The 18949-nt window shown below is 41.0% G+C and overlaps 1 protein-coding gene across 1 annotated transcript in view; it reads right to left on the bottom strand.

Annotated features, from left to right (window-relative positions):
* NISCH (nischarin) overlaps positions 1-18949 on the bottom strand; it is a 670823-nt gene that overhangs the window by 583229 nt on the left and 68645 nt on the right. The window contains 1 exon segment of the mRNA XM_053721022.1: positions 10892-11055. Coding sequence (XP_053576997.1) covers positions 10892-11055 — 164 coding nt within the window.

Raw genomic sequence — 18949 nt, forward strand, 5'->3', positions numbered from 1 at the left:
TGATCACGCTTGCCTCTAAGTTCTGGTAATTTAGCCAAAACTTCAGTCATAACAGTAGCCATATCCTGTAATGTGATTTGAAATGGCCGCCCAGATGTACTCGGCGCTACAATATCACGCACCTCCCGAGCGGGAGATGCAGGTACTGACACGTGAGGCGAGTTAATCGGCATAACTCTCCCCTCGTTGTTAGGTGAAATATGTTCAGTTTGTACAGATTGACTTTTATTTAAAGTAACATCAATACAATTAGTACATAAATTTCTATTGGGCTCCACTTTGGCATTAGCACATATAGCACATGTATCTTCCTCTGAATCAGACATGTTTAACACACTAGCAATAAACTAGCAACTTGGAAATGCTTTTCAAGTAATTTACAATAAAATGAAAACGAACGGACTTCCGGTGGGCGGCAATCTAAGATGGCCACGGACTGCTGAGGCTCTGCAAAGCTCATGGCAAGAAGTGGTTATATATTGTGCCATCCTTTCCTCCCTTGGCAACACCTGTGCCCGGGAACTCTCCTAGATCAAGGAAAACCATCCCTTGGCCGCCGAGAAGCAAGTTAAAGTTGAAAAAGCCGTTTGGCGTTGTGGGGCATTTTTCGCCGCCACGCTACCACTTTACTTCTGACATCTTCTGACGCTCATCTCTCACTTTGTATGATGGATATAGCCGGCACTGTAGGATCCAGTGCCCACATCTCTATCCTATCTGAACTAAAGACCCTACTTGCGCCTAGATTAGATCGACTCCTTTCTGCCTGCACGGACCTCTGTGCAGCAGTGCAGTCAATGGAGCGGCCTCTCCGACTAAAAAGTTTCACCGATAGCCAAAAGGGCTCTGTTCTACAATATACTACAAACAATGTCACACGCAACACAGGGGAAACCAATTGCTCCACAGATACAGCTCACCCACAGATGAGAAAAGCCGCAGTGATATCAGTGGCTGGAGCGACTCCATTCTACCCGCACCTGCCAGATCATGACATAGGTTCACTTATGGATCCAGAGACAGACCCGCTGCTACCCTTGGGGTCCCCCCCCACATTTACCGTGAGTCCGGACACAGATTTGGAATCCAGCATTCGGGAGAGCCTAGCCTACAGTACCGCTAATCTAATAACGATGGCGGGGGAAATCTCTCACTTGCATTACCAGCTCAACCCCACACGCGGGGACCGGAATGGCCAGTATCCAGTTGGCGGGCTTGGCTCCTGGTTTACTCTTCCAAGAAATGGGATCGGCTAAAGTATGGTGATTGTGCAGGACTACCCATGTTGCATAGGCGAACTCTAAAGGCTGCAAGCTTTTGATCCTTTTGCTGGGAAAAACTTTACCCTGAAATCACTACTTATGGGACTTTAAGCCACGTAAAAGATGCCGTTTAATAGTGTGTTCACATTGTCACCGTGCTGTGGCGGGGATATCAGGGCTAAATCTCATGTTACAATAAATAAATGCACACTGAAAGCCACCCCTCTGAAACGGCACCGTAAAAATATATCTGTCTGCAGGTTCCTAATGATCATCACACATAGTACTTGTGCAGTATAACAAATTGCATGCAGTCCTTCCTAAATGAGCATAAAGTGTGCTAATGTTTAGTCATGTATTTGTTCAAAGCATTTGGTTAGATATAGGATTGGGATGGGTTTTACATCCAACTAAGAATCTTTAACACTGTTTGGGTTTGGTTTCTTTTTGCAATGTTGGACAATTCATATGACTGTCCTGCCATCCTCTGTTTGCTCATAACCTAATTATTGTCTTGCTTGCATCACAGCTACTTAAGTCATAGTACTATAAGAACCTCTGCCTGTCATAATGTACAACATACCAACATACTACGTGATGCTCACACCCTTTGACTATCTCCAAGTGCTAAACACCTGCTATATGATAACATGCTCACATCTCATTTATACATCTCTTATATATACAGCTTATGATCTCTTCTGCGATATCCATGTCAGGCTTAACCTTTACTTTGCTACTGACACAAATTAAAGTTTTGCATCAAAAATCTAACCTACACAAGCTAGCAGAGAATGTACTAACTGATACAATGAACTGGAAGGGCCTGACCATTTTCATACATGCCCTACCATACCTTGCTTATCATGCTTATGGGAATAACTAACGGACTAGCCTGTCACTGTACATGTAGCAACCTCCTAAATTCACGGTGTCATGTTTCCATTTCTACTTTTATGTAAAATTATTACTCTATTCAGAGGGGGTCTGGATATTTACTATGTTCTGTTTAGCTGCTTGTTTGCTTTATGTTTTGTTTCACGTTACTTAGAAAAATGAGGACCAATAAGAGGCTCCACTTAATCAACTAAAGAATATGTTTCCTCGGTAATCAGTATGTAATCAGATGCGCTTTAGCATTTTATGTATCATTCATTGTTCTCTTTGCATCTAACGGTTTATAACTCTCTTCTCACTCTCCTATACTCAAGTTACGCCTTATAACTGCCACCATGTGCTAAATACTCGCTACAGCACTATACTTGTTATTTTACGTTGTAAACGATAGAACTAATAGTTATCTGTCAGAACTAACTTATAAATCCCTGCAAGGAATACATTAACTGATTATATGCAATGTCACTGTTACCCTCAGAGACACAGCAAATTTAGACCCCTTGCAACTTTTTAACTCCTTGTTGACTCCTTTTATGTAATTGTTTACTTGTCATATGCATAACCTCTGTAGCAGCCATTTGGTTCCTAACAATGACAAAAGCAAGTTAAAAATCTCATTACATCACTCTGTACAAATCCATATGTTTAAGTCTCCTAAAAGTCCTCAGTATTAGTGCGAGAAGGGAAGGGACTAGTGTGTTTTATTTTAGGTTACCTAGTTGTTGTTTTTGTTTAGTTACGATAGGTTTTAAGATAAAAATAGGTTTCGAGTTTATAAAATGGAAAAACTCCAACATGGAGGTACATTTGCATGTATGCCAAACTGTTCTTTGATCTGTGACAGATTTTTGCAGCTCTCACTATAGCTATGAACTTCGATCTTCAGAATAATTGATAATATATACTATTACATTCTATTTTTCTGCTTTTTCAATACTGTACTTTCTTATCTCACCCTGGGTGGTGTATCATTGAAACAAAGTTTGTTCTAGTTTAGTATTGTTTTATTTTGGTTTATGTTATATTTTTAGGTTAGGTTAGGTTTGATTATGTTAAGTTTAAAAAAGATAAAACCTCCAACATTGTGGTACTGGTGAATATCCACGCTAGAGTGTTCTTTAATTCATATCAGTCATGTGTAGATCATAATACATTATGAGCCTTGTATACTGTTATATCTGACAAATCTGCGTTGACCTAATGTATCCTGTAACCTTACCAGTTTTATGTCCATGCATTACACCCTGTGTGGTGTACTTTTGTTTTGTCTTCCCACCACTGTACCATTTGTTGGCTATAAATAAAATTTAAAAAAAAAAAAAAAATGAAAACGAACTGTGCCTATAAACGTTTTTTTATCACAGTCAACTACAATCTTCACAGCTCTGCTGTGAATGATTACCTCCCTCAAAACAAGCTTTGGAGATCCCTGAGTTCTGTAGAGATGAACCGGATCATGCAGGAAGAAAATGAACTTCTGACTGAGTTTTTTGATGCGTAGTAAAAGCACCAAAAATGGCCCCTCCCCCTCACACATAACAGTGAGAGAGATCAGTAAACTGCTTTAATTTAAACAAAACTATTGCCAAGTGGAAAAAATAGTGCCCAAAACATTTTTTCACCCAGTACCTCAGAGAAATAAACGATTTTACATGCCAGCAAAAAAACGTTTAACCTCAATAAATTAATTGTTATTTAAAACCTATTGCAAGTCCCTGCAAATTAGGTTAAGTCTATGCATACAGTATAAATCCAGTGAAGTACCATTCCCCAGAATACTGAAGTGTAAAATATACATACATGACAGCCTGATACCAGCTACATCTACTGCATTTAAGGCTGAGTTTACATTATAACGGTATGGCAGGATTTTCTCATCAATTCCATGTCAGAAAATAATAAACTGCTACATACCTCTTTGCAGATTAATCTGCCCGCTGTCCCCTGATCTGAAGTTTACCTCTCCTCAGATGGCCGAGAAACAGCAATATGATCTTAACTACTCCGGCTAAAATCATAGAAAAAACTCAGGTAGATTCTTCTTCAAATTCTACCAGAGAATGAATAACACACTCCGGTGCTATTATAAAATAACAAACTTTTGATTGAAGGTAATAAACTAATTAAAATCACCACGGTCCTCTCACACATCCTATCTATTCGTTGGGTGCAAGAGAATGACTGGAGGTGACGTAGAGGGGAGGAGCTATATAGCAGCTCTGCTGGGTGAATCCTCTTGCACTTCCTGTAGGGGAGGAGATAATATCCCAGAAGTAATGATGACCCGTGGACTGACCACACTTAACAGGAGAAATAAATATTTTAGCTACACATAGTAACATTGAAATGTTGGGTCACTTAAGAATTCCTGATCCTATACAAGTTATAACGCTACTCTCAATAGTAAAGAAAAGTAGACAACTCATAAAAATGCAAAGAAACAAATTGAGTGAAGTGAGAGTAATCTCACTGTGTACACTAAGTTCAATTTGATTGCTTTAGGATTATTTATGTCTAAATGTTCAACCAGGTAACAAGACCAAAACATATTTTTCTAATTCTAATTTTATTTAAAAATACATAGTATTGTGTGATCAGGTATTTTAAAAACAGAATTTATGTTTACCTGATAAATTACTTTCTCCAACGGTGTGTCCGGTCCACGGCGTCATCCTTACTTGTGGGATATTCTCTTCCCCAACAGGAAATGGCAAAGAGCCCAGCAAAGCTGGTCACATGATCCCTCCTAGGCTCCGCCTACCCCAGTCATTCGACCGACGTTAAGGAGGAATATTTGCATAGGAGAAACCATATGGTACCGTGGTGACTGTAGTTAAAGAAAATAAATTATCAGACCTGATTAAAAAAACCAGGGCGGGCCGTGGACCGGACACACCGTTGGAGAAAGTAATTTATCAGGTAAACATAAATTCTGTTTTCTCCAACATAGGTGTGTCCGGTCCACGGCGTCATCCTTACTTGTGGGAACCAATACCAAAGCTTTAGGACACGGATGAAGGGAGGGAGCAAATCAGGTCACCTAAATGGAAGGCACCACGGCTTGCAAAACCTTTCTCCCAAAAATAGCCTCAGAAGAAGCAAAAGTATCAAACTTGTAAAATTTGGTAAAAGTGTGCAGTGAAGACCAAGTCGCTGCCCTACATATCTGATCAACAGAAGCCTCGTTCTTGAAGGCCCATGTGGAAGCCACAGCCCTAGTGGAATGAGCTGTGATTCTTTCGGGAGGCTGCCGTCCGGCAGTCTCGTAAGCCAATCTGATGATGCTTTTAATCCAAAAAGAGAGAGAGGTAGAAGTTGCTTTTTGACCTCTCCTTTTACCGGAATAAACGACAAACAAGGAAGATGTTTGTCTAAAATCCTTTGTAGCATCTAAATAGAATTTTAGAGCGCGAACAACATCCAAATTGTGCAACAAACGTTCCTTCTTTGAAACTGGTTTCGGACACAGAGAAGGTACGATAATCTCCTGGTTAATGTTTTTGTTAGAAACAACTTTTGGAAGAAAACCAGGTTTAGTACGTAAAACCACCTTATCTGCATGGAACACCAGATAAGGAGGAGAACACTGCAGAGCAGATAATTCTGAAACTCTTCTAGCAGAAGAAATTGCAACTAAAAACAAAACTTTCCAAGATAATAACTTAATATCAACGGAATGCAAGGGTTCAAACGGAACCCCCTGAAGAACTGAAAGAACTAAATTGAGACTCCAAGGAGGAGTCAAAGGTTTGTAAACAGGCTTAATTCTAACCAGAGCCTGAACAAAGGCTTGAACATCTGGCACAGCGGCCAGCTTTTTGTGAAGTAACACAGACAAGGCAGAAATCTGTCCCTTCAGGGAACTTGCAGATAATCCTTTTTCCAATCCTTCTTGAAGGAAGGATAGAATCCTAGGAATCTTAACCTTGTCCCAAGGGAATCCTTTAGATTCACACCAACAGATATATTTTTTCCAAATTTTGTGGTAAATCTTTCTAGTTACAGGCTTTCTGGCCTGAACAAGAGTATCGATAACAGAATCTGAGAATCCTCGCTTCGATAAGATCAAGCGTTCAATCTCCAAGCAGTCAGCTGGAGTGAAACCAGATTCGGATGTTCGAACGGACCCTGAACAAGAAGGTCTCGTCTCAAAGGTAGCTTCCAAGGAGGAGCCGATGACATATTCACCAGATCTGCGTACCAAGTCCTGCGTGGCCACGCAGGAGCTATCAAGATCACCGACGCCCTCTCCTGATTGATCCTGGCTACCAGCCTGGGGATGAGAGGAAACGGCGGGAACACATAAGCTAGTTTGAAGGTCCAAGGTGCTACTAGTGCATCCACTAGAGCCGCCTTGGGATCCCTGGATCTGGACCCGTAGCAAGGAACTTTGAAGTTCTGACGAGAGGCCATCAGATCCATGTCTGGAATGCCCCACAGCTGAGTGACTTGGGCAAAGATTTCCGGATGGAGTTCCCACTCCCCCGGATGCAATGTCTGACGACTCAGAAAATCCGCTTCCCAATTCTCCACTCCTGGGATGTGGATAGCAGACAGGTGGCAGGAGTGAGACTCCGCCCATAGAATGATTTTGGTCACTTCTTCCATCGCCAGGGAACTCCTTGTTCCCCCCTGATGGTTGATGTACGCAACAGTTGTCATGTTGTCTGATTGAAACCGTATGAACTTGGCCCTCGCTAGCTGAGGCCAAGCCTTGAGAGCATTGAATATCGCTCTCAGTTCCAGAATATTTATCGGTAGAAGAGATTCTTCCCGAGACCAAAGACCCTGAGCTTTCAGGGATCCCCAGACCGCGCCCCAGCCCATCAGACTGGCGTCGGTCGTGACAATGACCCACTCTGGTCTGCGGAATGTCATCCCTCGTGACAGGTTGTCCAGGGACAGCCACCAACGGAGTGAGTCTCTGGTCCTCTGATTTACTTGTATCTTCGGAGACAAGTCTGTATAGTCCCCATTCCACTGACTGAGCATGCACAGTTGTAATGGTCTTAGATGAATGCGTGCAAAAGGAACTATGTCCATTGCCGCTACCATCAACCCGATCACTTCCATGCACTGAGCTATGGAAGGAAGAGGAACGGAATGAAGTATCCGACAAGAGTCTAGAAGTTTTGTTTTTCTGGCCTCTGTCAGAAAAATCCTCATTTCTAAGGAGTCTATTATTGTTCCCAAGAAGGGAACCCTTGTTGACGGAGATAGAGAACTCTTTTCCACGTTCACTTTCCATCCGTGAGATCTGAGAAAGGCCAGGACAATGTCCGTGTGAGCCTTTGCTTGAGGAAGGGACGACGCTTGAATCAGAATGTCGTCCAAGTAAGGTACTACAGCAATGCCCCTTGGTCTTAGCACAGCTAGAAGGGACCCTAGTACCTTTGTGAAAATCCTTGGAGCAGTGGCTAATCCGAAAGGAAGCGCCACGAACTGGTAATGTTTGTCCAGGAATGCGAACCTCAGGAACCGATGATGTTCCTTGTGGATAGGAATATGTAGATACGCATCCTTTAAATCCACCGTGGTCATGAATTGACCTTCCTGGATGGAAGGAAGAATAGTTCGAATGGTTTCCATCTTGAACGATGGAACCTTGAGAAACTTGTTTAAGATCTTGAGATCTAAGATTGGTCTGAACGTTCCCTCTTTTTTGGGAACTATAAACAGATTGGAGTAGAACCCCATCCCTTGTTCTCTTAATGGAACGGGATGAATCACTCCCATTTTTAACAGGTCTTCTACACAATGTAAGAATGCCTGTCTTTTTATGTGGTCTGAAGACAACTGAGACCTGTGGAACCTCCCCCTTGGGGGAAGTCCCTTGAATTCCAGAAGATAACCTTGGGAGACTATTTCTAGCGCCCAAGGATCCAGAACATCTCTTGCCCAAGCCTGAGCGAAGAGAGAGAGTCTGCCCCCCACCAGATCCGGTCCCGGATCGGGGGCCAACATTTCATGCTGTCTTGGTAGCAGTGGCAGGTTTCTTGGTCTGCTTTCCCTTGTTCCAGCCTTGCATTGGTCTCCAAGCTGGCTTGGCTTGAGAAGTATTACCCTCTTGCTTAGAGGACGTAGCACTTTGGGCTGGTCCGTTTCTACGAAAGGGACGAAAATTAGGTTTATTTTTTGCCTTGAAAGGCCGATCCTGAGGAAGGGCGTGGCCCTTACCCCCAGTGATATCCGAGATAATCTCTTTCAAGTCAGGGCCAAACAGCGTTTTCCCCTTGAAAGGAATGTTAAGTAGCTTGTTCTTGGAAGACGCATCAGCCGACCAAGATTTCAACCAAAGCGCTCTGCGCGCCACAATAGCAAACCCAGAATTCTTAGCCGCTAACCTAGCCAATTGCAAAGTGGCGTCTAGGGTGAAAGAATTAGCCAATTTGAGAGCATTGATTCTGTCCATAATCTCCTCATAAGGAGGAGAATCACTGTCGACCGCCTTTATCAGCTCATCGAACCAGAAACATGCGGCTGTAGCGACAGGGACAATGCATGAAATTGGTTGTAGAAGGTAACCCTGCTGAACAAACATCTTTTTAAGCAAACCTTCTAATTTTTTATCCATAGGATCTTTGAAAGCACAACTATCCTCTATGGGTATAGTGGTGCGTTTGTTTAAAGTGGAAACCGCTCCCTCGACCTTGGGGACTGTCTGCCATAAGTCCTTTCTGGGGTCGACCATAGGAAACAATTTTTTAAATATGGGGGGAGGGACGAAAGGAATACCGGGCCTTTCCCATTCTTTATTAACAATGTCCGCCACCCGCTTGGGTATAGGAAAAGCTTCTGGGAGCCCCGGCACCTCTAGGAACTTGTCCATTTTACATAGTTTCTCTGGGATGACCAACTTGTCACAATCATCCAGAGTGGATAATACCTCCTTAAGCAGAATGCGGAGATGTTCCAACTTAAATTTAAATGCAATCACATCAGGTTCAGCTTGTTGAGAAATGTTCCCTGAATCAGTAATTTCTCCCTCAGACAAAACCTCCCTGGCCCCATCAGACTGAGTTAGGGGCCCTTCAGAAATATTAATATCAGCGTCGTCATGCTCTTCAGTATCTAAAACAGAGCAGTCGCGCTTACGCTGATAAGTGTTCATTTTGGCTAAAATGTTTTTGACAGAATTATCCATTACAGCCGTTAATTGTTGCATAGTAAGGAGTATTGGCGCGCTAGATGTACTAGGGGCCTCCTGAGTGGGCAAGACTCGTGTAGACGAAGGAGGGAATGATGCAGTACCATGCTTACTCCCCTCACTTGAGGAATCATCTTGGGCATCATTGTCATTGTCACATAAATCACATTTATTTAAATGAATAGGAATTCTGGCTTCCCCACATTCAGAACACAGTCTATCTGGTAGTTCAGACATGTTAAACAGGCATAAACTTGATAACAAGTACAAAAAACGTTTTAAAATAAAACCGTTACTGTCACTTTAAATTTTAAACTGAACACACTTTATTACTGCAAATGCGAAAAAACATGAAGGAATTGTTCAAAATTCACCAAATTTTCACCACAGTGTCTTAAAGCCTTAAAAGTATTGCACAACAAATTTGGAAGCTTTAACCCTTAAAATAACGGAACCGGAGCCGTTTTGAACTTTAACCCCTTTACAGTCCCTGGTATCTGCTTTGCTGAGACCCAACCAAGCCCCAAGGGGAATACGATACCAAATGACGCCTTCAGAAAGTCTTTTCTAAGTATCAGAGCTCCTCTCACATGCGACTGCATGCCATGCCTCTCAAAAACAAGTGCGCAACACCGGCGCGAAAATGAGGCTCTGCCTATGCTTTGGGAAAGCCCCTAAAGAATAAGGTGTCTAAAACAGTGCCTGCCGATATTATTATATCAAAATACCCAGATAAAATGATTCCTCAAGGCTAAATATGTGTTAATAATCAATCGATTTAGCCCAAAAAAAAAAGTCTACAGTCTTAATAAGCCCTTTTTGAAGCCCTTATTTACAATCGTAATAAACATGGCTTACCGGATCCCAGAGGGAAAATGACAGCTTCCAGCATTACATCGTCTTGTTAGAATGTGTCATACCTCAAGCAGCAAGAGACTGCTCACTGTTCCCCCAACCGAAGTTAATTGCTCTCAACAGTCCTGTGTGGAACAGCCATGGATTTTAGTGACGGTTGCTAAAATCATTTTCCTCATACAAACAGAAATCTTCATCTCTTTTCTGTTTCTGAGTAAATAGTACATACCAGCACTATTTCAAAATAACAAACTCTTGATTGAATAATAAAAACTACAGTTAAACACTAAAAAACTCTAAGCCATCTCCGTGGAGATGTTGCCTGTACAACGGCAAAGAGAATGACTGGGGTAGGCGGAGCCTAGGAGGGATCATGTGACCAGCTTTGCTGGGCTCTTTGCCATTTCCTGTTGGGGAAGAGAATATCCCACAAGTAAGGATGACGCCGTGGACCGGACACACCTATGTTGGAGAAATATGGGTCCGTATCTCAAAATACAACATATGACTTGTGTGAAAAATGACTTAAAAGTGTAAATAATAAAGCAAAGTATATTATTAGTATATATGCTAAGAGTAACAGGTATATAGGGCCTAACTTTATTTTACATAAGAAAACATTCAAGAATAATGTAAACTATTTAGATGCTGTATGGGAATTTTTAGATCTGAAATAACTGTACAAGCTATATAAGGAAATACAAGGATTCTGCATATATTATAATCTTACCTTTAGATATTTGAGTCTACATGTAAAATCAAGTATGTGTCCAAGATCAGTTTTAGCATCTCCATTAACACATGTTGGTTTGCCTTGTCGTAGTAGCTGGGTTATAGCATATAGTTGTAGAGGTCTAATACTAAATACTTCTCCAGCTAAGAGCAACTGTTCTCCTGTTAGAAAAAAACAAAGAGAAATTGTAAAATATATTTATCAATGATCACTAGTATCAATCTAGCATAAAAAAGTGTTATTTTTTAATTACAAAATGAACTAGGGGCACTCCTTCAAAGTTCTAAAAAGCTCAAATAATAAAGCAGTTATAAAAACAGGGAAATTTAAAAGGGACAGTCTAGTCAAAATGTAATGTTCATGATTCAGATAGGGCATGCCATTTTAAACAATTTTCCAATTTACTTTTACCATCAAATTTGCTTTGTCCTCGTGGTGTTCTTTGCTGAAAGATAAACCTAGGTAGGCTCATATGCTAATTTCTAAGCCCTTGAAGGCTGCATCGTATCTCAGTGCATTTTGAAAGGTTTTTTTACAGCTAGACAGCACTAGTTCATGTGTGTCATATAGAAAACATTGTGCTAACTCCAGTGGAGTTACCTAGGAGTCAGCACTAATTGGCTAAAAGGCAAGTCTGTCAAAAGAACTGAAATAAGGGGGCAGTCTACAGAGGCTTAGATACAAGGTAATCAGAGGTAAAAAGTATATTAATATAACAGTGTTGGTCATGCAAAACTGGGGAATGGGTAATAAAGGGAATATCTAGTTCTTTTGACAGACATGCATTTTAGCCAATCATTGCTGGCTCTTAAATAAATCCTTGGGCGTGAGCTCAATGTAATCTATATAAAACACAAACAAGCACTGTCTAACTGTGAAAAACTGTCAAAATGCACTGAGTTAAGAGGTGGTTTTTAACAGTTTAAAAATCAGTTTGAGCCTACCTAGGTTTAGCTTTCAGCAAAGAATACCAAGAGAACAAATCAAATGTGATGATAAAAGTAAATTAAAGTTGTGTAAAATTGCATGTCCTGCCTGAACCATAAAAGTTAAATATTGAATAGACTGTCCCTTTAAGCATGCATTTTTTTGTTTTGGTTTTTGTTAACATTGTAAAATGGTTCATATTATTCTCGTCCAATATTTAATAAGGATGTTACATTTTTTTTTTTTTTTTATATATATAATTTATTTTTACAATGAACGGTTACAATAGACATTACATACATTGCTAATAAATTAAAGCACAGGCAATACACACCCACGGAAGAAAGAAACCATTAAAGATCAGATATAGCTAATCAACTGTGATATGCAAGGTCATCAGTATTTCATTTCAAAATTTGAATACAAACATACCATTCAATTCATAAAGGAATATGAAAGAGTGTTTCATTGTTGTAATAAAAAAAGCACTAAGCAGTGGCTTATACTTAATAAAAATAATCGCAGTATGTATTATTCATCATTTAAAATATATTTTACCTTTTATTTTTTTTTTTTAAATGTAATTTGTGCAGTGTCCATTACTTCTTGTCACAGCCCTACAAGGAGCTGGGGTCTATACAGAAAGACTAATCTAGCTTGATGTCATAAAACTTCTAGAGTAACATTAGCTTTTTTACTATTAAATTAATAGATTAGATAAACAGGGCGTCAGATTTGCCCTTGCTCAGAACAGGCAGAATACAACCTAAGTTGCCAACATGTCAGTGTAGCTCTTGCCCTTAGGGTGATAGGAGAGCTGAGGATTTGCAAGTGCTCACTTTGTAAAAAAACAAGTAAGTTATTTGCTTTTTTGTTTTTTACACAATCTGTTTCTTTTTAATGTTCACTTTGATTTAACATTTCTTTTTTTACCAAAGGAGTAGGACTACTATTTAATATACCTTTAAAGGGACATTCCGGTCAAAATTTAAATGCACATAGATGAATTACATCTTTGGATAGAAACATATTTACATTATACATGTATTATCAAAAATGCTTCTAGTAAAAGTAATCACTGTTTTAGTGCTAACATTTTTCTTTGCATGTGCATATGAAGCATAGCTAGATATTCTCAGTGCATCAGCATTTTAAATAATGCAGCTACTCAGAGCAGAAGTGGGGCATGCATTATGTCAGCAAAAAACCAACTGAGTCATTACCAGTTGGTACAAGCACCTTAGGCTTTCTAAGTGCATACTTAAATACAGTTTTGAAACAGCTGATGCTTTTATTAAAAGCATTTATGCTAATAAATGTATTTCAAAAATGCTTCTATACAAAACTGAAATGCATCCATGTGGATTCCAATTTTGGCTGGAATGTCCCTTTAAATAAAAAAATGGCAATAAGCCAAAATTGTATATCTGTTGTCCACATCTATAAATATCTAACATAAAAAATATCAATGGAAAGGGGGGGGGGAATAAATAAATAAAAAAAAGGAGGGGTGTAAAAAGGATACAAAAAGAATTATCTAGCCACCCAAACGCGTTCCCACTCTTCTAAGAACTAGGTCAGCTTTACATTAATATATAAAGCTGACATTGTTCTTATTTACATACCATTTTACTTTTTTAGACCAAATGTATGTTAAAGTGAAGGTCAATTTTGACGAATTAGTGCCTGGTTTTTAATAATCCTATTAAAAACAAGGGCACTTTAATTCATCAAAATTGACATTTCAAGCGTTTTCTTCAAAAACGTACTTTTTAATCCTGAGAGCCGCTGCAGCGCTTCCTCCGTCCGTCGCAAGCCCTCTTTGCGGGTCCAAAATGACGAATCCGGCTTCATCCAATCACTGCGTCCCCTCAGGCCATGATCCCCAGGGGGGGGACGCCGTTATTGGAGCAAGCCGGATTCGTCATTTCTGATGTAAGCAGAGACTTCCAACGGCCGGGGAAATCAATGGAGCAGCTTTCAGGATTAAAAGGTAAGTTTTTGAAGAATTTTTTTTTTTCAATTTTGATGAATTAAAGTGCCCTTGTTTTTAATAGGTTTATTAAAAACCGGGCACTAATTCGTCAAAATTGACCTTCACTTTAAACACTTCTTGCTTATATGTGTAAAAAAAAAAAAACAACACATGCTTCTATCATGCTACCTAGGAGGCTAAAAAGCAGTTTATGTTATCTGCAAATGCTGCTAATCAAATAACTGGTTTAGGCAATTTGCAGGAATTAGACAGAAACAGAAACATAAAAAACAAAAAAAACAAGGTTACAGATTGTGCTTCTTAATTTCTATTGAGAGGGTGAGACAAAGCATATCTCTGAAATTTGTGTCCATGATAAAAAAAGGTCTCTGTCTGAGAAGATGACAGTAAAAAGAATCAGAATACACAGTACATCCTAAACACTCTAACCCACAGGGTTTAATAGCTGAGCAATATCAACAATATGTAAGGCTGTGCCAACAGATCACCAGTCATGCAAGAACTAAATTATATATATATGTACACAACATGTATAGTTTAAGTGGGACCCTGTGACATTTCACTAGTATGTTCCAGTAGAGTTCATAAAGAGTAACAGTCAATATCACATCTTGTGAGAGCAATCATCCTCTAATTCCCCTTGATCAAATTCCTGGCCCAATTCTGCCTCCAAAGACCTCGCATAGCTAGACTCCATGAACAGTGGGCAATTAAGCAGACAACTGCAGTTGTAGGTTAGCCCTCCATCTAGGCTTCCAAACCCTTAGGGTCACATTTATATAGTTGCCAATAGTCAGCAGTTGTAAAGCATTACAAAACATAATTTATGCTTACCTGATAAATTTATTTCTCTTGTAGTGTATCCAGTCCACGGATCATCCATTACTTGTGCGATATTCTCCTTCCCAACAGGAAGTTGCAAGAGGATCATCCACAGCAGAGCTGCTATATAGCTCCTCCCCTCACTGCCATATCCAGTCATTCGACCGAAACAAGCTGAGAAAGGAGAAACCATAGGGTGCAGTGGTGACTGTAGTTTAATTAAAATTTAGACCTGCCTGAAAAGGACAGGGCGGGCCGTGGACTGGAAACACTACAAGAGAAATAAATTTATCAGGTAAGCATAAATTATGTTTTCTCTTGTTAAGTGTATCCAGTCCACGGATCATACATTACTTGTGGGATACCAATACCAAAGCTAAAGTACACGGATGATGGGAGGGACAAGGCAGGAACTTAAACGGAAGGAACCACTGCCTGTAGAACCTCTCTCCCAAAAACAGCCTCCGAAGAAGCAAAAGTATCAAATTTGGAAAATTTGGAAAAAGTATGAAGGGAAGACCAAGTTGCAGCCTTGCAAATCTGTTCAACAGAGGCCTCATTTTTAAAGGCCCAGGTGGAAGCCACAGCTCTAGTAGAATGAGCTGTAATCCTTTCAGGAGGCTGCTGTCCAGCAGTCTCATAGGCTAAACGGATTATACTCCGAAGCCAAAAAGAAAGAGAGGTTGCTGAGGCCTTCTGACCTCTCCTCTGTCCAGAGTAAACAACAAACAGGTTAGATGTTTGGCGAAAATCTTTAGTAGCCTGTAAGTAAAACTTCAAGGCACGGACTACGTCTAGATTATGCAAAAGACGTTCCTTCTTTGAAGAAGGATTAGGACATAATGATGGAACAACAATCTCTTGATTGATATTCTTGTTAGAAACCACCTTAGGTAAAATCCCAGGTTTTGTACGCAGAACAACTTTATCTGAATGAAAGATCAGATAAGGAGAATCACAATGTAAGGCAGATAACTCCGAGACTCTTCGAGCCGAGGAAATAGCCATCAGAAAAAGAACTTTCCATGAAAGAAGTTTGATATCAATGGAATGAAGGGGTTCAAACGGAACCCCTTGAAGAACTTTAAGAACCAAGTTTAAGCTCCATGGAGGAGCAACAGGTTTAAACACAGGCTTAATTCTAACTAAAGCCTGACAAAATTCCTGAACGTCTGGAACTTCTGCCAGACGCTTGTGTAAAAGAATAGACAGAGCAGAAATATGTCCCTTTAAAGAACTAGCTGATAATCCTTTGTCCAAACCCTCTTGGAGGAAGGACAATATCCTAGGAATCCTAACCCTACTCCATGAGTAATTCTTGGATTCACACCAATGAAGATATTTACGCCATATCTTGTGGTAAATGTTCCTGGTGACAGGCTTTCGTGCCTGTATTAAGGTATCAATTACTGACTCGGAGAAGCCACGCTTTGATAGGATCAAGCGTTCAAACTCCATACAGTCAGTCTCAGAGAAAGTAGATTTGGATGATTGAAAGGACCTTGTATTAGAAGGTCTTGTCTCAGAGGCAGAGTCCATGGTGGAAAGGATGACATGTCCACTAGGTCTGCATACCAGGTCCTGCGTGGCCACGCAGGCGCTATCAATATCACCAATGCTCTTTCTTGTTTGATTTTGGCAATCAGACGAGGGAGCAGAGGAAACGGTGGAAACACATAAGCCAGGTTGAAGAACCAAGGCGCTGCTAGAGCATCTATCAGTGCCGCTTCTGGGTCCCTGGACCTGGATCCGTAACAAGGAAGCTTGGCGTTCTGGCGAGACGCCATGAGATCCAATTCTGGTTTGCCCCAACGGAGAACCAATTGAGCAAACACCTGCGGATGAAGTTCCCACTCCCCCGGATGAAAAGTCTGACGACTTAGAAAATCCGCCTCACAGTTCTCTACACCTGGGATATGGATCGCTGACAGGTGGCAAGAGTGAGTCTCTGCCCAGTGAATTATCTTGGAGACTTCTGACATCGCTAGTGAACTCCTGGTTCCCCCTTGATGGTTGATGTAAGCCACAGTCGTGATGTTGTCCGACTGAAATCTGATGAACCTCAGTGTTGCTAGCTGAGGCCAAGCCAGAAGAGCATTGAATATTGCTCTTAACTCCAGAATATTTATTGGGAGGAGTTTCTCCTCCTGAGTCCATGAACCCTGAGCCTTCAGGGAGTTCCAGACTGCACCCCAACCTAGAAGGCTGGCATCTGTTGTTACAATTGTCCAATCTGGTCTGCGAAAGGTCATACCCTTGGACAGATGGGCCAGAGATAACCACCAGAGAAGAGAATCTCTGGTTTCCTGATCCAGATTTAGTAGAGGGGACAAATCTGTGTAATCCCCATTCCACTGGCTGAGCATGCATAATTGCAGCGGTCTGAGATGCAGGCGCGCGAATGGCACTATGTCCATCGCCGCTACCATTAAGCCGATTACTTCCATGCACTGAGCCACCGTGGGGCGCGGAATGGAGTGAAGAACACGGAAAGCATTTAGAAGTTTTGATAACCTGGACTCCGTCAGGTAAATTTTCATTTCTAAAGAATCTATTAGAGTCCCTAGAGGAAGGAAACCCTCGTGAGAGGAGATAGAGAACTCTTTTCTTCGTTCACTTTCCACCCATGCGACCTCAGGAATGCCAGAACTATCTCTGTATGCGATTTGGCAATTTGAAAGCTTGACGCCTGTATCAGGATATCGTCCAGGTAAGGAGCCACCGCTATGCCTCGCGGTCTTAGGACCGCCAGAAGTGAGCCCAGAACCTTTGTAAAAATTCTTGGGGCTGTAGCCAACCCGAATGGAAGAGCTACAAATTTGTAATGCCTGTCTAGAAAGGCAAACCTCAGGAACTGATAATGATTCTTGTGAATCGGAATGTGAAGGTAGGCATCCTTTAAGTCCACTGTGGTCATGTACTGACCCTCTTGGATCATGGGTAAAATGGTTCGAATAGTTTCCATCTTGAATGACGGAACTCTGAGGAATTTGTTTAGGATCTTTAAATCCAAAATTGGTCTGAAGGTTCCCTCTTTTTTGGGAACCACAAACAGATTTGAATAAAAACAGAATTTATGTTTACCTGATAAATTACTTTCTCCAACGGTGTGTCCGGTCCACGGCGTCATCCTTACTTGTGGGATATTCTCTTCCCCAACAGGAAATGGCAAAGAGCCCAGCAAAGCTGGTCACATGATCCCTCCTAGGCTCCGCCTACCCCAGTCATTCGACCGACGTTAAGGAGGAATATTTGCATAGGAGAAACCATATGATACCGTGGTGACTGTAGTTAAAGAAAATAAATTATCAGACCTGATTAAAAAACCAGGGCGGGCCGTGGACCGGACACACCGTTGGAGAAAGTAATTTATCAGGTAAACATAAATTCTGTTTTCTCCAACATAGGTGTGTCCGGTCCACGGCGTCATCCTTACTTGTGGGAACCAATACCAAAGCTTTAGGACACGGATGAAGGGAGGGAGCAAATCAGGTCACCTAAATGGAAGGCACCACGGCTTGCAAAACCTTTCTCCCAAAAATAGCCTCAGAAGAAGCAAAAGTATCAAACTTGTAAAATTTGGTAAAAGTGTGCAGTGAAGACCAAGTCGCTGCCCTACATATCTGATCAACAGAAGCCTCGTTCTTGAAGGCCCATGTGGAAGCCACAGCCCTAGTGGAATGAGCTGTGATTCTTTCAGGAGGCTGCCGTCCGGCAGTCTCGTAAGCCAATCTGATGATGCTTTTAATCCAAAAAGAGAGAGAGGTAGAAGTTGCTTTTTGACCTCTCCTTTTACCAGAATAAACAACAAACAAGGAAGATGTTTGTCTAAAATCCTTTGTAGCATCTAAATAGAATTTTAGAGCGCGAACAACATCCAAATTGTGCAACAAACGTTCCTTCTTCGAAACTGGTTTCGGACACAGAGAAGGCACGACTATCTAACAACTTTTGGAAGAAAACCAGGTTTAGTACGTAAAACCACCTTATCTGCATGGAACACCAGATAAGGAGGAGAACACTGCAGAGCAGATAATTCTGAAACTCTTCTAGCAGAAGAAATTGCAACCAAAAACAAAACTTTCCAAGATAATAACTTAATATCAACGGAATGTAAGGGTTCAAACGGAACCCCCTGAAGAACTGAAAGAACTAAGTTGAGACTCCAAGGAGGAGTCAAAGGTTTGTAAACAGGCTTGATTCTAACCAGAGCCTGAACAAAGGCTTGAACATCTGGCACAGCTGCCAGCTTTTTGTGAAGTAACACAGACAAGGCAGAAATCTGTCCCTTCAAGGAACTTGCAGATAAT

This window comes from Bombina bombina, chromosome 7 (assembly GCF_027579735.1).
Source record: "Bombina bombina isolate aBomBom1 chromosome 7, aBomBom1.pri, whole genome shotgun sequence".
Classification (NCBI taxonomy): Eukaryota; Metazoa; Chordata; class Amphibia; order Anura; family Bombinatoridae; genus Bombina; species Bombina bombina.